This window comes from Poecilia latipinna, unplaced genomic scaffold, assembly GCF_001443285.1.
Source record: "Poecilia latipinna isolate Pla-1442-1.1 unplaced genomic scaffold, P_latipinna-1.0 Scaffold42, whole genome shotgun sequence".
NCBI lineage: Eukaryota > Metazoa > Chordata > Actinopteri > Cyprinodontiformes > Poeciliidae > Poecilia > Poecilia latipinna.
Genome location: NW_015112658.1, coordinates 417,935 through 440,816, shown reverse-complemented (window position 1 = coordinate 440,816; position 22,882 = coordinate 417,935). Strand labels below are relative to the sequence as shown.

General features: G+C 39.7%; 1 protein-coding gene across 3 annotated transcripts in view; it reads right to left on the bottom strand.

The window, feature by feature from the left end:
• cep112 (centrosomal protein 112) overlaps nucleotides 1-22,882 on the bottom strand; it is a 138,281-nt gene that overhangs the window by 55,800 nt on the left and 59,599 nt on the right. For all 3 annotated transcript variants that reach the window (XM_015048268.1, XM_015048283.1, XM_015048274.1), the window contains 3 exons: nucleotides 13,629-13,764; nucleotides 9,781-9,888; nucleotides 3,713-3,895 (listed from right to left, as the gene is read on the bottom strand). In XM_015048268.1, the coding sequence (XP_014903754.1) occupies nucleotides 3,713-3,895; nucleotides 9,781-9,888; nucleotides 13,629-13,764 (427 nt within the window). The remainder of the gene's footprint in view (nucleotides 1-3,712; nucleotides 3,896-9,780; nucleotides 9,889-13,628; nucleotides 13,765-22,882) is intronic.

Sequence of the window (22,882 nt, the reverse complement as noted above, 5' to 3'; positions counted from 1 at the left end):
AAACTTATTGTGACCTTCAGGATCCCTAGGATTTGAATGCAATATACATAAATTAAGATACCTTGACTTACTTACTTTACATGTAAAATGCATTAGATGTAAAGTAATAAGTTAAGTCTATGCTCATCAGATCCAGCAGGTGCATTTCATTGATTTTTCATCGATGTTATCTAGCTGTAGTACCGTTGCAGGGCAGACACACCTTCTGCTTGCCACAGTGCATTTTTTTTAGAAGATATAATTCTTTTAATAGGAGCTGGGGGGAGAAAAATAAGGCTGAATTCCACATTATGGTCTGCCGGATGGTGTCCAGACGGCACTGGTTTGGGTTGCAATAACTTAAATGAATTATTATTCGTGTGTTCTTGACTACTTCACATGCCACCAAAGTGTTACAGTTACTGACAACAAGTTTTATGCTTTATTTTCTGAACTAAATGCTTTTCGAAAGACAATTATATTGTAAGCATAATCAGGATTTCAGTAATAATCACTGCTACCTTTTTTTCTAACTAGTATGACTTAATCGAACGTCTTAATATTATGATACTGAAATTCGGTAAAAATCAACTGACACACATAATTGTATCAATTGATATACATATTTATATATTTTTTTCTTCAATAAAACATTGCATGTTTTATGCAAGCATTTAAAAAAAACATCAATAATCAAGGAAAGCTCTGCATCCTCTAGGTGCGTGTAGCCATATTTAACTTTGATCTTCCACCGGAGGGCAGTCGACAAGAGTAGGAGTCGACACAAACAAGCTTTTTGGGGAAAGTAGCAATTTTGCTAAAGATATAAGCATGTTAAAATAAAAAAGTTGGCATCAAATGGCTAGAGTCCTATTTTCAAGCCTAATCTTGCTGTATAAAGTTTCCTGTGATAACTGAGCTGGTAAAGGATCAGTCCATTTTTAATTCCCTAAACAAACTGCAAAAGTGCCCAAACCCTGTGGGAAAGACATTGGAATTGCTTAAAAAAAAACAGAACCACAACTTATGCTGCCAGTGCCTCCAGTGACATTTTGGAACAAGCAAATGAAGAAACATACAAATTATGAATGTAACCAACTGTAAATGTTGACCAAGAAGAGAAAACCTGGATGTATTTCAGACTTTTTATGAGTTTGCGAATACCCCTGAAGGAGATTGTCACTTTTTTTTTTTTGGGGGGGGGGGGCAGAAATCATTTTTAATTTTAATTTCAAAAAGCTTTGTGAGTAAGCCAACTTATTGTTTGGGTGTTTGCCCTAACTGAAAAAAAACAACAACAAAAAAACAAAACAAAAAAAAAAAACATGGAAAAACATGAAATGGATTGGGGTTGAAATCAGGAGTCAGGAACGCATGCTGGTGTTGGATCACTGAAACAAATTAAGGCACCACTTCATCCTCTGGGGGGCATTAATCAGCTAACAGAAACACACACAGCTGGCTGCAGGCGGCGAGATATCGCATCATTACGGACTAATGACTGAAATTCCCTCATCCCACTTTAGAAAACTTTAAAACAAGTTTACCACTGTTAGAGACCATGCTGATGCAAACCTAATTTTCTGAGCCAAGAAGAGGTCAACGACCATCAAAATTATAAACCGCAACCCTAAATTACAACTCTAATTAAGTTCTGGACAATAAATAAGAAGAAAGGATATATTTGCGTGCATTTAGCAGAGTGCTAAATGATGTAGAAACCCCAAGTGAGCAACAGATGGGTGATGCAGCCTTTCTAATGAGCTGCAGCAGAGTTTGCTGACTGACGCAGTCTGGTGGGATGAAGTCGCGTCCCTGTTCAAATTTTTTAGCTCTTCCCTCCAGCTGCTGCGACGACACATCCGCTCTCCTGCTCAAACACAAGCCCCGAGCCAGGAATGCTGTTTATTAGAGTCTTGCCACAACCAGGAGATGAGCAGCTATTACTCATCCTGGGAGGGAGTCACTGAAGTTGGCTGTTCTCCTTCTTCGCCAACTTTAGACTTATTAAGCATGAAGACAAGCTGAGACTACAGCATTGTCTATCTGAACCAGCGTTAAAATGATGCGAAACAAGCCTCGCAGTGTTTTTAACTGGCTGGAAGACACTCCGCATGCAAACATCATACTAACAAATGTCTGACACCGACATCTGCAGTTGTCGGTGTCAGAGAAATCGTCGTAGTGTATTCCTTCCTTTCACGGCCTGAAACGTTGATTTTGACGCTCTGACATTAGACAGCCGTCATGCCGCTTCTTTAAACTGCTGAACGGGTGAACAACAGGAACTGAGAATATGAAATGAGGATTGGGGGGGGGAAATTTGTTTTCAGTCCACCCTCCTCCCCAACGTCGTCAGATGCCAAGATCTGTCAAGCCGTACGTCGCTTTGACATGAGCGGAGCAGTGCGTTGTGAGCAGTCATGTCCTGTGGTGACGGCATCTCCAGAAATCACATCCTCACAAATGGGTCCTACTTTTACATGCTGCGAAAACAAAGCTTCTCAAGACTATCACATCATGAAACGAAACAATAAGATTTTTTTTATTACATTTTTGGAAAGTCTATTGAAATATATTACTTTGGCACTTCTGGATGGCTTTTACCTATAAATTCTTTGTTAATGCTGAGGTGTGTCAATCAGTCGTAGACGAATAGGGAGCGGCAAAGTATTTAATGCGTGAGTTTTTTTTCTGTTAAGAAATCATTTCTTGAAAAAAAACTAAAATTAAAGGAAACATACTCAAATTTAATAAAGATTGTTTTTCTGTTTAACTCGTTATGTTTACTTTCATCTAAAAAAAAAGTGCAAACTAACTAATTTTGAGCATTTTTCGCCAAAAGTGTCATCCCAAGTGGTTTGCCGTTTTCTAGCCAACGTCCAATAAATAAAAAATTTTCCATGCTGACAAATTTGGTTTCTCCACGAAACCTGACGAGTCAAAAAACAACCCCAGTTGGGGGCTGGTTTATCAAACAGCTTCCCACAGAGCTCCAATCTATTACCCAGGCTGGAGAGCGCCCAAAACCCAGCGGAGGGGTTTAGGCTGAAGACCTGCTGCTTTTGGGGTAAATCATAAAAGAATAGCCCCCTCAATGTCTGACATGTCCATTGATTCACATCAAGAATTCATAGAGGTCATTGTGCAGGAAAATGCTGTAATAAGACAATAAACTGCGCTTTCCGGAGAGAGATGACTTCCTGCGGTGAGAGGACAAAGCCCTGTAAAATAGATACACTTCGCCTGCAGTTCGGAAAGCTCACCAGGGCATCTAAAAGTGTGGATTTATAAATAAAAACACAACAAAGATTGGTTGTATACATAGCTGATAACTTCAGTGTTTTAAACCTTTATAGTGGCTTCTAGAAACTTGTTTTGGTAATTAAACAATAGGAAACTAATATCGAAACTTAGATTTCTTGCGTTTCTTTAGTTGTGCCTTGTTTCCTGTAGTTTTCCTTGTATTGTATTTTTCTGTTCGCACATCCATATTTAAAATTCTCGCACGAAGTACGCAGCAATCAGAAAAATTATTCACACCCAGAGTAAGAACGTGCCTTGCTTCAAGTTAAAAAGTGTCTCAACCCGCTGTGCTTTTGAAACCCCAGGACGACGTCAATGGGCGAAAAGCGAAACAGTTATCCACGGGAGAGCGGCGGGTCAGCATGTGTTGGTGTGGGTGTGTGTGCGAGTCTGCGTCTGTGAAGGTTGATCTGTCGAGACCCCCTACCTGGGCATCGTGCTTCCTCCACTCCTGGGCGTGCTGCTGGTGCTGTTGCAGGGTGGCCCTGGCCTGCCTCTCCAGGCTGCTCGCCTCCCGCTGGTGCTCCTGGACCAGGTTGTCCTTTTCCGCGCTGTGTTGCTGCTGTAGCCGCGTCCTCTCCTGCTCGTGCTGCGCGTGCTGCTCAGCCATCTGATTGGACAAGCCGGCAAAAAGTGACTTCATCAGCCAACACACGCGCTCCAAACCTCGTCGTCATGACAACTTGTCCATTTACTTTTTTTTTTTTTTTTTTTCTTCTTCATCTTCATCGTCCCGTTTCCAACCGACACTTTCATCCAACCAGCGTGCCGGGCTAATTAAGCAAGATTAGAAGGGATGCGGTAGAAAAAAAACATAAGATAAATTAAAAAAAAATTAAAAAGAGCGCGGAAAGTTTTTGTGCGTCCTCACATCATCAGACACGAAAACATAATGTGAGGTGTTTACATCCATCCTGCTCCCCACACCCCCAACCCTCAAACCTCCCACTGCTAATTGTAGGGACTGGCCCTTAATGTCCAAGTCTCTCCCTTGTGGCTGGTCTCACTCGTCCCATTCTGAGGTCGGCATATGAAAGGGTCGCCGGTTTCTGCTATGTAAGAAAGCTGGTAGGGGTTAGCCATCTGGCGGCAGTAACCACCCCATGCCCCATGCTATGCGCTTGACAGAATGTGAAAAATCGGCTTAGGCGAAGAATATGATGATTATTATAATCCGAAAAAGTACGAAAGTTTGAGAGGAAGACGCTTAATGATTCTTGACAGTCCCTCTACGACAGTTTCAATTTCAAAGTTTAAAAGATAATATTTGTGTGGATGTTTAAGGTTTATCCACCCTGAGGGCGAAATCCAACATTCAAGAGAAAAGATTTATGAAAATATTATCAATGGAAAAGGTTGAAACATAAATATCCTGAAGATTTAAGTCTGGCAAAAAACTTCAGTCTATAAGATCACAGTGTCATCGAGGAAAATGCTTCTAATGGGACAAAAAGCTTTAATTTTTCAGGGTTTAATCATCCTGTCAGTTGAAGCAAGTCCGTTTTTCTAGATGAGCTGTAAGAGGAGTCACCTGCTGGGATGTGAAGGCCGGGCCGGTGAAGCTCCCAAGCCTTTCCCAGACTCTGTTCCCAGTCCCCTGTGGTGGAGTGAGGGACAAGCAACCCCCACATCGTCCTCGCCGCGCTGGCCCAGCCCGAGCCCTGAAAGGACAGCAGGGGCCCGGGGCCCACTAGCCTCCCTGCTTTGAAGCTAATCCGCACACATTGTGCATGACGGCACCCCCTACCTGGCCAACCAGAGGAGCGAAGATCGACAGCCTCTGCGCCCGATGTCTGCTCTGTCCACGCCACTGGCTGTGAACACCAAGCACTATTCAGAGTGGGCGATGAATGAGGAAATATCTCCAGGAAGCTGGATTCCAACTTTAAAAAGTAAGAATGGCCACATAAATGCTCATTTAGGCGTCCAAAGATTTATTCTTCTGGTTTTGCTGCACGACGACTGTCGGAGGTTTGCATTCAATCATCTCAAAATTCATAAACTTTGCCCAAAATTGACAACTTAATAATCTCAAACACACACAGCAAGAACATATTAAGCTTCTGGAGTGGCCCAGAATTCAGCCCTGTAGAAAATGTGTGGACTTTTGCTGAAAAGGAACAGTCTGTGCCAGGACACTAACTAATTTAAATGGATTCTACCATTTCTGGCAACAAGGGCTAAAATATTCAGCTAGATTACACTAGAAGAAGAAACTTGTGCACTCAAATCTTTCTTTTTGTGAAATCATACAAGTTAACTTATAATTCATAATGTCAGTCGACCAAAAACAGAACAGTTAAGAAAAACTACTAAACTCCAAAAACATTCAACTCATTACCCCAAAAAAGGATTCTCATGCATTTTATATTACCATTTCAAAACTCTATGCAAACATTCATCATAAATTAATGTCAGACATGTGTTGTTAGCAATGTTGGCACATAATACCTGCAGGACCAGAAATGGAGGAAAAAAGAAAGAACACTAAAGACATGGCGCTGCGTAGAAATGCACACTTTGAAGGGAAAGTACAACACAGAGAAGGAACAAAATGATCTAAAAAATTAAGGAAAAAACAGAAGGAAGAAAAGAAAGGAAATAAATCAGGACAAGAAAGGAAACTAATAAGGAAGAGGTAGGGCACAAAAGGAAGGGGTGGGGGAAACAGGAAGACAAAGAAGAAATTACAAATGATGCAAAGAATTTACAAATGCAGGACACCAAGAAGATACAAAGGATGGAAGAAAGAGAAGACAAAAAGAGGGATAGAAGTCACAGCAAAAGGAATAGTGGAAGGAAAGAAAAGGGGCATTAAAGAGTGAGGACAAAATTAGGGACAAATGCTCATAAATACTGAAAGAAGAAAAGAAGGAAGACATTTAGTCAAAAAACATGGAATTAAGTCTGGAAATGCAAACGTTTTTCCGTACTTATTCCTCACACAAAAAGGTGAAATCCAATTCCAGACTCTCCCAGAATATAGCGACCGAGAGATCACGTAAACTTCTGAATGGCCCTGTAGTTTTGCCAAACATCCTGAGAGAAAGGTCAATACTATAAGAGTCTTATAAGTGAAAGTGTATTCTGACAGTCTGGCTTGGATGTGTAACATCTTTGTTTTGCCTTTTATTCCTTCAAATAAAACACACACTATTAAAACATATTTTATGCTTTGGCAGATGTTTTATTATTATTATTATTATTATTATTATTATCCAAAACTGGCTTAAAAATGAGGAAATAACATTTAAGCTAAAATAAGAAGATCGTCTTTCTTATGCTGCTACTGGTGATGTTGATACTACAGAAAACCCAACAGATAAAATGTCTCAACTCTACTAACATTCAGACATGAAACACCTACAAATCCATGCAGAATATGCTGCCTCAGAAATCATTAGATTTATGTTGGAGGATCTCTATCAAACTCTTACAGAGATTGACAGACTTCGATATAATGCGAAATCAACAATTAGAGGAGAGAAGCAGACGGAGAGCATTCCCTAAAGGGAGTCTGGATGTGACATTACACATGAGACGCATGCAGTACAGGATGCTGCGGTTCTTAAAGGGACCAGCGTGGCAGCTTTCTAGGAAACAGTGAGTCAGTTAGGGCACAATTTGGAGCTCCAGGGAATTATGTGGTACAAATTGAGATTGGACAGTGAGGTAAAAAGGGCTTCTTCTGCTCTGAAGAGGACAGACACTACTGGTCTCAAGCGGAAAAAATGGCTGGAGTTAAATTCTGAAATGGGAAAAAAAGGCAACCGTCTTCTCTTCATTGTGGGGTTTGATGGACAGAGAGCTCCAAAGAGAGTGAATAGAGACATGTTCTATCTACTTATATACTTATACGTCTATAAACTAGATTTCTTCTTCATTTAATGCGCTAGTCTGACACATGAAGAGTAAAGCTGGAAAGCATTTCCCCTGAGTGTTAAGCTCTCGACTCCAAACCAGCTATAAGACCGCTCTGAATTTAAGCTAGATCCAGAAACCGTGCCTGGCAGCGTGGAGGGTCAGCTGGCCAACAGCTCCCCTCTGATCTATTTCTCCACTTAAAAGTATCACTAAAGCCGCCCCAGAGGGAATTTGCTTCTCCGAACGGACTCCAGCACCACGACCCCTTCAATCTTGTGACACCAATCTTTCTGGAGCGGAAGCAAAAACACACGCACACACACGCGCGCGCGCGCGCAGGCCTGAGAGACTGGGAGCTCACAAAGAAAGTGTCAAAAAGCTCATGTGGAAAAAAGAATTGAACATGAAATAGCATTCATAAATAATAAAACAGTCTTCCTGTCCATTCAAATGCATTCCCGTTGACTGATGAGGAAAAACTCTCATCAGACAGCTGAATCAATCGTCTGTGTTTTTTTATCTTATAGAGAAAAGCGTTCCTGATCGCCACGTTTGGCCGTCCCAGCTTCGCCTCCTCGGCACACGACGATCATCATATATGAATACAACTTGAAAATCGTGACTTTGTTGCTGCAAATCAGAGTTTGGGGGAAACAATATTTACTGTTAGACAACTTAACCTTCATTGTTCGATATCAGTTAAAATATGTGTATTTTCCACCAACTCTCCAGTGTTAAAAGATTTTTTTTCTTCTTCTTCTTTTTTTAAGAAATGGTTATCGCAATTCACCACAGCTGTTCAGCCGTGGTGCATGTTAGTAAGGAAATGGTTTCCCCTCTCCTTGGAAGTAACACCCCTTCATTCACGTCAATCTACCGCAAATTACACGCAGCGTAAACTCCATCTAGCCAGAAAATGAGAGTTAGCATGCTTATTAACGCACAGGTTTGGTGCTTGGAAAGCAATCACGCTGCGGATACGGAAGGGAAATGGAGACGTTACAGCAGTTAGTGGAGCGCCCTTGTGGTGTGTCACATGGTCACACTGTACATGTCAACATGGGGGAAATGCAAGCCTATTATTATTATTCTTTTTAAACTTAACAATAATTGTGTCATGGAATGAGACCAGTAAATTCAAATGCAGCACTCTGTGCCGTTTATTGCAATTGCATAATCTCACATTCAAAAATCCAAACTTTAATTTGAGTCCATTTATTTAGTAAGAAAAAAAAAAAACATGCAACAAATTAATTTTTACATGACAATGTAACAGAAGTGGTTACTGAATCGGGTGAACCGTTCCCGTGTTAATTTGACACATTATCAAGCTGAAAAATCCAATGCTCTGGCAGAGATCATCAGAATTTTAAAGTAAACTCTAATGGCATCTTTAAGAGTTCATGATGCTATCAGCTCTGGTATGGGGCCGTTAGGAGAGACACAGGCCCGCAGCATCACAGACCTTCCACTGTACTCAACAGCACATGTGAGGTTCTTTTCCACATTTTATCCTCTGATTCACACCAAACCAACCAGAACTATTTGCATATAAAAAAAAAACATCTATATTTGTGCTTCTACGTTTTTTTGTTGTTTTTTTTTCCCCTACCATCCTCTGCACTGAATGTGGTGGCAAGACAAACTCTAATCCTTATCCAGACATGTTCGTCAAGCCCCAGTGTTTTCTTATTAGAGCTCAGGCTGCAGACATTGGGAGTTATGGAAGAGTGGCTATTTGCTTGTTGTATTTTCTTGATTTGTTAAGACCAATACCAACTACCTTAGTTGAATACAGAAACCTCTTGCCTTTTCCATTTTGAAAAGTGCCTAAGAAGAACAGGGCCTCTGTTTCACATTATATTTATAACATGTAAGAACAGGAAGTCATAAATTCAAAATAAAAGTTCCTTGCCACTCTGATCAATTTGAAAAGTAAAGAATAAATTAAGTAAATACCAGCCTATATATTTTAAGAAATGCTAGTGGTATAAATATTTGAATTTTAAAAATAGTTTTCCAACTCGATTTTTCTTTCCTCCAACAAATAAATGTGCTCATGTTAAGGGTTGTATTTTTCTACATTTTGCAGTACGCGATTATGCTGCCGAGAGGAAACTCCCTTAATTTTCATGTAATTTACAGATTCTTCCAAAACAGTGGGTGCTGTTACATATATATATATATTTCCTATTTTATACTCAATCAGCATGTATGTGAAAATGTCAAATTAGTCTCAAGTGTTTTTCATGGCTTAAATAATTAATTCAGCTGTGTGAAATAACATTCAATCCTATGGTTTAATTAAATCCAATGTTTCTCCATCAGTCCGTGTGCTTTAAAATGTTATCTTGACTCTAAACTGAAAAAGACGCAAAGAGATAAAACGCCAAATGAACCATGCAGCGCGCATTAGTGTTCAAAAGGCCAGGATAAAAAATATTTATTGGGTTGGAATCGAAGCGTAATGTAAAGCGTGTCCTTTAGCATGAGAAACATCCGGCAGAACAGATAGGAAAGAGCGAAGCATTCCTAATAGACGTCAGCTCTGACAGGCTAAGCTTTCCCTCACAACACGTTGCTGTTTGGAACAAAAGCAGCAAGAACACAGAGCTCCAGCCTCATACAAACCTGCTGCTCGTATTTCTGTCTCAGTGCATCAAGCTGCAGAGAGAACTCCTTGGCCTGGTTCTCCCTGAGGGTTTTGGAGCGGATCAAGTCCTCCTCTACCTTCTCCATCTGGTGGTGAAACAAGAAGAAACAACAAGACGGAAAACTTCAACATTTTATTTTTTTTAAACGTGTGAGGATGAAATCCTCTGCAATTCACATTACTGCGAAATGTGTGGCATTCACTTTGACTAATATGTAGCAGAGTTAAATAACATTTAAGTTCATTAATATTCATAAATTGCTTAATCTCATAACTCCATGAAAAAAAAAAAAATCTATGTGAATATTGAATCCTAACATTTCCTTATCGCTCAAAAGATGAAATTTTAAATCTTATTCCTTCAGGATTTCAAATGTACTGAGAGTAAATGAAAAAAAAAATGTTTTAATGAGATGTTAACAACTACTCACCAACAGAATCAAGAATCTAGAATATTAGTTATTATTTACTCAACTTGATTTAAAAAAAACAGAAACTAAAAAAAAAAACTTAAAGATGAACAAAAAATAACAAGCAAGAACTAATTTGTACACCTAATAGGAATGCTTTTAATAGAAAACATTCAGAAGACTACTATCTAAACAAATTAACAAGCTGAGAACTGCCAGGAATCTCGATTCGGATCTAGTTTGACCTGCTGAGGAAAGTTGTCAGGTTATTCTGAAGTCGAAAACCGTCAGAGTGTTTCTGAAGCCTGAAAGCATTTTCTTTCCTAAAATTACCCTTTAAGTTTAAAGAAATAGAATTAGGTCACAGAATCTCTCTTTTCAGTAACTGAGAAAGTCAGCAAGCCTCTGATAGTTTTTAGGTTTCTATGCTTGGTGTTCTTTAGGTTTTATGTGAGTTTTTTCAGTTTTAGATAACTGTTAGTGATTCTAGATTCTACTGGTTCTGTTTATATGTAGACATATAAACAGTTTTAATATGTTTAAAAAAAAGGCGGCTCTGAGGACTTAAAACATATTGTTACTTAGAACCATATAAGCCAAAAAAAGATCCTAGATTTTTAAAGTGTATTCCTTTTTAAAGTTTCGATAGTAATATTTAGATATGATTTTCATTTTCAGTGTAAATTTTCACCCTTCTCTTAATAAAGTTAGGATTTATTTCTGCTTTCTTAGTCCTTTTTTTTTTTTTTTAGCTAACAGTAGATCAGATTCATAATTTTACTGACGTTCTCCATCAATCTGTACATCTTTTCAGTGAAATATTCTCAATGAATTCTAAATCAAACTTCTTTCTAAAATGTAATAGAGAAGGTAAGGTTACATTTTAAGAAGTAATCAGAGTGATTTATGAATTGTAATCTAGTTAAATGTAGTTTAATCCTGCTACAAATGATTTTAACGTATTCATTCAATGTGAAACAAATATAAGCTAGTCCAAATCAAGTGTCAGATTGCAATCTTTGTGTACGAGGAGATATTAAACACCATCACCTCCTTTTATCTTACCGTTCCTCACAGCCAACAGTTTTCATTCTTTGTTCAAGTGATGAAAAATAACAACAGAAGCTGCAATTTAAGGAAACATCTCAACTATGCTGCTTGTAAGATCAACGAAATCCTGAATGTGTTCTTTATTAATCTGTTTAGAATCCTAAAACCTCTTTGAGCTCTCCACGCAACACAGATTTCATTCTATACAACAACGCTACTGCTTCTTCTTCTTCTTTTCAAACCAAAATAGGGCAGGATCTTCCCCTGTAACTGCAGTCTGAATGGAAGAAGCCGATTTTTTTAAATAAAGAAAAGAGTGACGCAGATAATCCATTTAGATATCACACCATCTGTAAAAAGAGAAACGGCGAGGACGATGAAAGGAATGACGAGAGGATGAGAAAAGAGTAAAAAACTTCTTTTGAAGTGCTTTCCACAACATTAAAGCCTTAGCAGGAAGATGCACAAGCAGGGAGGGGAGGAGGAAGAGGAGGAAAGAGCGAACGAGGGAGAGAAGATGACAGGGATGCAGAGGAGACTGCTCTGCGCTCCCACGGCTTTGATGTGGGCTGAGGATAAAGTCAGATTGAAGATCGGGATGCCAGGGGCTCAATGGGAAAAGAAGGAGCAAGCGAGAGGATGGAAGGATGAGAGCAGCAGAAGCAGAAGGGAGAAGGAAAAGTACTGCATTCAAGAGGAGAGAGGGGGGAAAAAAAACCAAGACTCCCAGTTCAAATATTTAAAAATACTCATGTGGAGGCGATCCTATTGGAAAAAAAACAACAACAAACAAACAAACAAACAAAAAAAAAAACAAACTCTGATGAATCCATCCAATAATATTTGTACCTAAAGTGGGGCAGGACTTTACAAAAGAGAGAGGGAAATAAAAGATGGCATAATTAATTTCTTTAAATTAAGTCTCGGGGAAACAAAGGTTGTTTCATGTGTCAAGAAATTTCCGAGCATAAACTCGACTCCCACACAGTCTCTCATATTCATACGCCCAGAGTGCCCCCAAACGCAACAATTAAGTGAAAAAAATTCACTAATCGGCAACTAAAACTTGCAAATCTCTTTAACACGGAAAATTTTAAAACATTTAGGACCTCACAAGGCATAGCTCGACTTGTTCAACAACAACAACAACAACAACAACAACAACAACAAAAATGCCTATAGCAGTAGACAGCATCAGAAATTGTACACTGAGTGCGTATTGATTGGGAAACTTTTCCAATAAACAGCAGCCCACGCAACGCCGACTGCTGATGGGAAGGCACGGCTGCCGGACTAATTAGCGTAACTGCTCATTGTGCGCGGTCCGTTCCCTACTGGAACCCGAGCGCCCGGTGTCCTGCCCACTTACAACCTGTGAGGTCATGAAGTCTTAGTGGAAAAATTCAAGTTTAATGTGAAGGATTTTATTTGATTTCATTTATACAAGTTCACCAAACGAGAGCGAACGGCCCGAGGGTGATTATGTTTTTGGTTCTTACATATAGATTTTTTTGGGGACATCTGTTTGCTGCTGTTTGTTGATGTTGTTTTGTACCGAGATGATATTTTAGGCTTGCACAGGTTATAAAAGGCGTTTTTCCACAATTTGCACAGAGCAACAGTCTTTTCCTGCATCCCATCAGATTGGTTTTTGAAGCAAAAATGAATCTCCAGTGGGTCAAGAAAAGCAGCTTTGTCGTCCATCTCTGTTGTCACGTGTGGTGTACGTCAGATTTACGGGCATATCAGAAACATGTGAATACAAATGTTCCGCTCTGAACTTTTATATACAAAATAAAAAAAATTATAATTTCATTACAAATTTCTACGTAATTAATTAATCAAAATTAATTAATTAAAGTCCCGAGATAAAAAAAAAAAAAAAAAAATCAAAGTTTCCACAACCATCTTTCTGCTAGCGTTTTAATGTGTTAAATCCCCTTTTGGCCTACTGGGCAGTACTTAGTTTCCTACAGAGAGAAGAGAAATCCTCTCTAGATTTTCCAAAGATTTGGATTCTGTCATATTGTGTCCTCTTCTCAGCTCACCTCACGGGCTTTCAATCTGATTTGGTGAGGATTGAGACAGACATCAAGGTCAGTTTTCTGTGTGACAAGTCATTTTTATGTTTATTTGGTGTTTTTGATCACTCTTCTGGTAAAAGACCAACAGTTTGTTACACGATGCACAAAGTTCCCTAGGTTTATAAAAGAGAAACAGTCCCACATCCTGCACCGTACGTGATTGATTTCCCATGTATTCATCCTTTGTTGTTCCAAACATTCCTGGCGAAAAGCCCAAACCTAATCACATCTGACCAAATCACAGTTATATTCGAGGGTGAGGATTATATTTATGTGTCAGACCTGGAGTTTCATGTCAGTGTAGACCTTCTCAGAGCTGAGCTCCACCTGCTTCTTGAACTGCTCCAGTGCCAAATCGGCCTGCTGGATCTGCTGTCTTTGGCTCTGTTTCGCCCTGTCCAGCTGGCTCTCCATCTCTCTTCAAAGCAAGCACAAGAACAAAGGAATGAATATACTTCACCCAGGCAAAGACTATCAGCAGCAGGAAAGAGGAGAGAGAAATAGCAAACTGAAGAATAGGCCGACTCCGGCTCTCAAAAGTCTACACTCAATTATCATAAATTTGGAAACACTAATGTGTTGCAATCGGCTGTCGTCTTTGCAGACATCCACTTGTCATGTTAAGGAACTCTGAAAAAAACCTTATTTTTGCAGTTAAATATGAAGAACGGGAGATTGTTATTCATTTTTGATTTTTAGATAATTTAGAGGCCATGATCACACTAAACATACACTGACTTTTTAGGTTTTTTATGATAAGCTTTTACATAACATTCTGATGAGTAAATCTCTCATCTAAACAGAATCTCAATTACTCTCTCAACCTGCTTCCACTTCAGTACTCAGTCGATACTGTTTAGGAAAGCAGTCTATCATGACTCCCCTCTATCGTCTTGCCATTGGGCAGAAGTCGTACAGTGCATTTAGAACATAAATATCCTTAAGTTTCTTTATTCTGTAAAAAAGAAATGGTTTTAATAATCTCTTTTCTCTAATAGAAATCTGAAAAGTGCTTCTGCACCAAGGCCATTTGAGTCAATGCTCTGTGAAACCACCTGTTGTGTTGCGTTTACAGCGGCAACTCTTTTTGGAGCATGTCTCCACCAGCATTATACATTTAAAGACTGAAAATTGATATGATTTTACCAAAATGGTGGAACTGAATTTAATTTAGTGGTGTCAAAGTAAAAATGTAAAAGCTAAAAGTTTATATATTTATACTGAAGCTGAAGTCTAATTATTTGTTGTTGCACACAATCCTAACTGTAAATTTTCTTCATTTACATTATTTGTTTAGTTTGAAGTTTTACATAAATTCAATGCAAACTTAACAGGCAATAAATGGATCCTCATATTGCCATACAATTGTGCGCTAGAAATTTGTGTGTGTCCTCCATGCCGGCTTGTGATTACGGCTGCCAAATGTCAGGTCACAGAGGAGCAAGTAGAGGAGGACTGACAGGCATACTGAGGGGGACAGCACCGTACCGAGACCTGTCAGAGTGCAGCCAGCATGCCCAGCCTCGACATCATATACAGGAGCAACCGAGCAGCTGTCAAACTTAACAGCACAGGGGTGTGTGTGTGTGTGTGTGTGTGTGTGTGGAGGACAGGGCGGATGTCGAGGCGGATGGATGACAGAGGTAGATATGAAGGTTGGAATGGAAGGGGTTTATTTTTGTATCCATTCAAACAAACCCATCCTCCCCCTCCTCCCCTCCCTCCCACCACGGGTCGCGCGAGGCGAGTTTTTGCTCCAACCCAGCTGACATCGGGGCAAATGGCAGAGTGCACCCTTGACTGATCAGTCAGTCACAGAGCTGAAATACTCACATCTAGACCTACAGGCAATTCCAGCCCTTCAATTAACCTCAATTTCTGCTCAAATATTGAACCTTTCTGCTGTGCTCCTAAAGTGCAATTTGCAAATTCATGCAAAGTGAAATGCGTCAAATTAATGGTGGCAAAACATTTTTAGAAACCTGTAATCAACAGGAAAATCAAACAGTTTATGACCGTCACACATAAAGTGCAGGGTGAACTCGTGCAATCAGTCAGACTTGGACAGTAAAAAAAAAAAATCCATCTACTGGGGTCATGCATGTCAGAAAATTATGTGTGGCTGATTAATTGGCCTATTTTGTATTTGAGATGTCCGCCACACCACTCCTGGAGGAACCTGCAAGTAAGCCTATTCAATCCAGTTTTACAAAACTGTAAAATAAAGCAAAAGACATGATGCACGACCGGCTCCCTGGAGTTACAATCCTGCAGATCCTCATTCTGATGCAAAAATATGTCAGAGTTACAGATAACGATGCATGACCAGTTTTGCATTCTTCCTTTGCTTTGTTTCACAGTGTGAAATAAAGTATGGGACGTAGCACGTGCCGGTCGTGTGTCAGTGCACTTTCTTCCCTGTTCTTGTAAATGAGCGCTCTAAAAAGGTGTGGATAATTATTCCCCCCTGGACAGCTGAACAACTGGGGGAAGGAATCCTGGCCAGTGGGGGATCCATTTAAACTCATGAGAAGAACAGCTATTACAAAGACAGGGTATGAACTTTCATGTATGTGTGTGTATATATTCATGGAGTGTGCAAGGTACAGCGCTTTGCAAAAGTATTCATACCCCTTAAATTTGTTGACTTTTTCAACATGTTATTGGGTTTTCATATAATTTATAATAGATCAACAAAAAGTAAATCATAATCATGAAGTGAGAGGACAATGGTAGACAGTTTTAACTTGATTTTTTTTTTAACAAATACACATCCAAATAGTAGGGCTGTAGTGATACAATAATCTCACGATACGATACACAATATTCTGCCCATGATACGATATATACTGCGATTTTCCGCAAACGATACAATTCAATACACTTTTGCGATTTTCTGAAAGATTTTAGAGGGACAGAGTGATTTTGGTGACATTTTGACTGTTATAGACTTGGATTGAATTAATTTAACTGAAAACTGATTAAAAGCACCAACTACATAATACCTCGCTCTGGTTGGACATGGACACAGACTTAAAGTCGACAGCTGGACAAAATGAATCAAAGAAGTGGTGAGAAAACATGTTTCTTTTAATTGAAACAGTACAAACTGTAGCTTACGTGCATTTGTAAAGTAAAGAAAGTGCACCAAGTACCCTGCTCTGAATAGTTTGATATCTTTTTAACTTTGACACTTAACATCTGAAGGAATCACTCTAAGCCTGATGACCTAATCAAACTCCCGGCGAAGCAAGCAGTGAGTGAGCAAGGTGACAGTTGGATGTTACGATACTTGCGGATGAATATCAATTTTTTTCTAGGAAAGAAAATTTCGATATATATCGCAAAATTTATATTATTACACAGCCCTACCAAATAGTGTGGTGTAAAGTATTCAGCCGACTTTACTTTCATTTCCACTGTACGGAATCCAGTGCAAGGAATTCCCAACCTGATTGATTCAAAAGATTCCCACCGCACGGATATGTGTGGTGGAGAAGTAACACTGCACATCAACCTGAACACACTGTCTCTACAGTGAAACATGGCAGTGGCAGCGTCATGCTGTAGGGACACTTTTCATCCACAAGGTGACCATCAATCCAAAGATGGATGGAGTTAAAAATAGAAGAAAATTTCTTTGAAGCTGCAAAAGGTTTGAAACCAAAGATGAGGTTCGTCTCCCAGCAGGACAGGGCTACAAGGGAATGGTTCGATCAAAGAATAGTGAACCCAGACCTGAAAGCAATTAAGAATTTGCAGCAAGATTTAAAAATTCATCCTCACCGCCACTCTTCGCCCAATCTGACAGAGCTTGGGCTATTTTTGAATATACCCCAAGAGATTTGCAGTTGTAATCGTTGTGAAAGATGGGTCTTCAAAGGATTGACTTGAGGGGGGCTGAACACAGATCCACGCCACACTTCGGTAAACCTTTAGAAGACTATATTGTAGAGTAAGACTGTGATTGTGATGGGAAAACACGGAAGACTTTAACGGGTGCGGATACTTTTGCAAGGTCCTGGAACGCTCACACTATGTAGGGACATGCAGCACGTTAGCTTTTATGTGTGCATAACCATTTGCAAATTTTCAGTTTTTTAAAGAGATGAACGTTTCCCAAAATTAAAAGCAATAAAGAAAACTAGAAGAGCAACAGCAGAACGCAAAGAACAAAACAGCCCAAGAACAAAAGCAGCGGATACAGAAAGGAATGTGCAGGGTTTCTCTCCTCTTTAAAGTGTTCTGTCTCCTAGTAATTTTGGTTTCTCTCATGTTGGACATCAAACAACAAAGAGGCATTTTTTTTTCCCGTTCCCAATTCTGTGTACTCTGTAATTATTAATCAAACTCGCTGCATGACTGCCTCTCGGACTCAGTCGAACACAAAAGAATTTGTGGAGAGAGGCTAAGAAGGAATAAGAAAGGAGAACAGGAAACGGAGAGCATGTCACAGAAATAGCTAACTTCCAAAGAAGAGCAAAAAAAAAAAAAAAAAAAAAAAAAGGATTTGAACGTATGCTTCACTTGAGAGAGGAGAGAGAATTCATGCGGGTGTACGGGTGAGTGCACGTAGGCGTGCACGGGCCTTTGTTACTGAGGCACGGTCCCAAACTCTCTCTGCGACTGACAACGCAACTCAAAGAAAGCACTACGGCTGTGTTGGAACTAGCTGCTGGGCTTACACCTCCAAGGATACAAGAGGAAAAAAGGAGGGAAAAAAATCCACCAGAGCTAACTTTTAAATGAAACTAACTGTACGAGGATGTAAAGGAGGTCAAGAATAACCGTGTGTGAGAATGTGTGTGGTCAGTACAGTGGCAGACAGCGTGTCACCATCAATAACAGAGCAGAGAGATGAGAAGAAGGAGGGAAAAAAAAGGGAGTCAGGGTGGCCTGGCAAGGAGAAGTGGAGAAGCAAAGGAAAAGCAAAGGAGAGGGATGCCAGCGCCAGGGCGGCCTGTCGGCTTTAAATGGATATCTGGTCAGAAAAGTGGAAGGAGAAGAGGCTCAAATTAAAGATGTGCCTTCTCTAAAGAGGAAGTCTTCTCATCCCTCAATCCTCAGCGGCTGTTTTAAAGAAGGGGGAAAGGCGGATTGTGGGGGCGGGGGGGACCGGGGGAGGGTTAGTAGTTTCTGCCATTCAGTCGCCCAGCCGACAGGAATGTGGTCGTTTTCTGGGCTGCTCTAACCACACAATGCCACATGCTGCCTTTGTTATTGTGTGACACGTGGTTGATACACAGGGAAGTTATGCACACAGTCAGCAACAAACAAATACTTGCTTCCTACGTGTTTTCACTTAAAATATCCGATAAGCACAAATGTCAAGAGTTCCCGGATCTTCGTGGCCCTTTTAAAATAATAAAGGCAAATGTTCACCATGGATTTATGGTACACATTTATACTGAAAGTAAGATGTAGATAGGGAAACTGTGAAAACTAGAAATATTAAGTGAGGAAAAAAGAATACATAAGGAAAGTAAGAGACGGAAAAAAGTGCAGAAAGAAAGAAACAAACTGTATAATAAAGGAAGGACACAAGAATCAAGATCAGACTGCAGGAAGGAAAAGCTACAGGGAAGGAAAAACATGTTGACACAAATCAAAAGCAAAGGAAAGAAATAAAATATAGGGAAATGTAGGAGAAAACTAAAGGACACAAGAGAAGATGGAATACAAGCAAGGATGGAACAAATGAAACACGGAAGAATGCAAGAAAAAATAGGAGACAGAAAAGGGAAGCACAGAAAGACAAAAAAGGAAGGAAGGACAAAACAAAGGAAAGACAAGAAAGAAACAGTCATAAGACATAAGAGAAGAGGGAAATATGGAATACAGGACTAAAGGATGAAAGGAGGCTGTGAAGAGCAGATAAAAAGGCGGAGAAAGGAAATGGGGAGTTAGGATACAAGGAGGGAAGGAAGGAAATATTGAAAAAAGGGCACAAGTGATGAGGGAAAAACACTAGAAAGGATCTAACACAGGGCACATTCAAGGCAAAGAAGGAGACAAGAAAGAAAAGGGTGAAAGGAATGAAGGAAACATGAGGAAAGAATAAAGGACACAAGAAATAAAGATGCAAAAAAAAGGATAGAAGGACCAAACAGGCAGAGGAAAGGAGGGGAAAAAGAATGGACAGAAGGAAATAAAAAATGGAAAGGGCTGTCAGACAAAAAGGCACACACAAGAAAGGATAGAACAAAGCACACATTGAAGGAAAGAATGAAAGAGCCGAGGAGAAAAAGGAGGTAGGACACAAGAGATGCAGGAAATATAGGTGGAACTGCACAAGAAATGAAGGAAGGACACATTTAGGAATGCTACAAAGGACATGTGGAGGGAAATTCAGAGATGTGCAAAAAGGGAGAATGTATTGGAGACAAGAAATAAATAAAATAGAGGGTAGGACAAGAAGGAAGGACACAAGAAAAAGTGAAGTAGAAGAAAAAAAGGAAATAAACAAGGAGAAGTGGATGGAATCAGCATAAAGGGAAAGTGGTAAGATAAATGAGAGGAAGGAGGGACAGAAGGAAAGATGGAAGAACTAAAAGAAGAAAACAAAGGCCATAAGCAAAGAAGGTAAAGAAAGGAGAACATGATATTTAATAAAATAAAGTTGAGAAATACAAATATTATCCAAATTCAGCTTTTTTTCTCCCCCCCTTTACAGACCGGGAAGATAGTGAAATATGACTCCATACCTTTACAATATTGACAGGAACCCCATAGATTATTACATGAGTACACAATGAAGAACCTCATGGCTTATGCAAATGTTCTTTCTTTCCCATCTGAGCTGAGCGTTTAGGAATTGTATGGAGTAATGTGGGTGGAGCAGCACATGGAAACAACTGGCAAACAGACCTGAATGTAAGCTTCCATATGGATGCCTCTGGTCTGTAGAATCAGGAGAGCCAGAGCGCGTGCATACATCGAATGTGTGCGTGTGCGAATGCGTGTGTAAGTGCATGCAAGAGCCCCGCATCTGCGTTTGTGAGCTCATCCAAACGGAATGATAACGAATCCACAGACACATCAAAGAGGCCCTGAAAAAAAGAGGGAGAACATAAAAAGAGAGAAAATGCAAAACTGAAATATTCAGCGCCCTCTGAAGAAAAAATAAAACAGGCTTCGTTTTCATCCACATCCCCAGAGAAACAGAGGGAGAGAAAGAGAGAGGGGGAGAGGAGAGGGGGGAAAAAAAAGAGAGACTGAAACAAGCAGAGAATGAGAGACAGACCACAAATAAGTGAACACAAAAGAGAGACATCGCAAGGGCGAGAAAATATTAAAGGCAGAACGAGTTGAAAAGGGAGCGCGGAAAAGGAGAGCATCATTGAGCTGGATGGCTTTAAAGCTGCCAACAAATGTGGCCGGTTTGTTGAAAGCAGAGCGCTGAAATAAAATGACTACAATGTGTAAGAAGAATGAGGTTCTTATTATCCTTCATCAAGAGAAACATCAGTGGGCACAAGTTGTCATCGGTGTTGCTTGAATGGAGCGGTTTGCTAGTGTTCCTGCCAGGATTTCTTAAACGTAGTTTAAGCTATTCTTTACCAACCATTCACACTGAAAGCTAAAGCAAATAACTTATTACAGCCAATTAAAAGAAACTGATACAAATCGTATTTTATTTCTCGTAAGTCAAATGCTGAAGACTAACTTGGTGTATTTCTTGGTTTTTCTGTCTTGTCTGACAGCAAGCTGACACGTGCAGACATCGCGTTGACTTCTGGGCACCTGACGTTTCATACATCAAACCTTTCTCCGTCTACGAGCGCAGATATATTTAAGACCAAAGGAAATATGGTTTCAGACTGGATCCAAATGCAGGTCAAAAATAGCGCATGTTGAAATCTGGGGGAGTTGCAGAGGGAGAAGGGGCTTTACTCAAACACTGGCGGATGTGACAGATGACATTTCAATTCATCTTTGGAAAGCGTCTCTTTAGGATCCAGTGCTCTGCCACAGAGACTGAAAATGAAAACAGTGTTTTACATTGTGAAACGAGGAAGTATCTTGAGTACTTTGAGGCTGAATTCCTCCATCTTTCAAAAAGTCAAATTCAAGCACATTTCAGCAAGTGATGATTTCAGTTGCTAGTATCAAAACATAGTTCGCGTTACCATACAGTTAATTTATTTTAAACATTCAATCGCAAACTAAAATTCTCACAATACATAGACTCACTACACACAGAGTGATGCAAGTTAAGCATTTGTCTCCGTCATTTTTGATAATTACATCTTGAATCTCAGAAAAATGCAAATGTGTTTATTGCTACTGTAACCAAAAGAGAAATAAAGGTTTCCCAATACAAACAATACAATCTTGTCAGCACTGTTGGGGCTGTTATCTCTCATCCGGTAAAGACACTTTTAGTGTTGTACGAAATCCTGCAACAGCAACAGAATCCTGCAGTGACGATTTCAGCAGCAGTAACTCGTCATATTCCTCACTCCTCTCTCCCTCATCTGTCATTGCAAAGCTTCAGCCACTCTCTGTGACCTTCAGCAGCTTGGCCACTGTGGCTCTTTTTTATACTGCAGATGTCAGAAGACGTAGCATGCATTTGTATTCAAGTGGATTTAATTCTACAAACGCTTACGCACAGAACAAGTAGAAATATTCTACGAGTTTGTCATTGACACATATCTGAACAGACATGCTTATTTTGAGTGTGTTTATGTTTAAATGGAATTCGGGTTTTTTATTGCACCGATCCCAAGAAATAATACCAGGGGGACAGAAACCTATACTAAAATGTTCCCTCTTTTCTGTATTAAACCTTACAAAATTGCCTTTTGTGACGATTTTTAGAAATATACATCATTAGCTGTTGGGAGATTAACAAGATAAATAAGAATAGAAATATAAACATCTTCCTTTACTGTCTTTTTTCTGTAATTATGTGGAAAATAGCACATTCCAAACACAATCCATTGTACACTGAGTAGGATGAGCAGGAAACCTTTAAATTACTGGTTGGATGTAATTAAGTAGACACTTTAAGGGAGCGACAATAAGATTTCCATTCCCAGAAAAAAATAAAAAAAACTTGTAGAAGAAAGACTGAAATGTAAAATGCGTTAAGGACAGTTCAGTTATTGTAAACAAGTTTACGGATCACTGATAATTATTTATTCATCAAAAATATTGCTGATGGAGGAGACTTTCCCCACCACAAAGCCCAGTGAAGGAACTCAGAAATTTCCTTTCGCAGTTTTCTGGTATTGAACTGATGTTTAACCCATCCCCGAAATCTCTTTTTATGCAGTTGCCAAGGGAAAAACTATTGAGCTCTGGATAACCTTTTTATTATTCAGGATCCATACCTCCACCTGCACCCGCACCTGAACATTAACTGGGGTTGCTTAGATACTTCTGATCCCTGGCTGGAAAAGGAGGTTTGCTCGATTCTTGTTGGCATGCTGAGAACAATGAGTCCACTTCAAAGAGAAACGCACGCACACACACACACACACACACACACACACACACACACACACACACACACACACACACACACACAC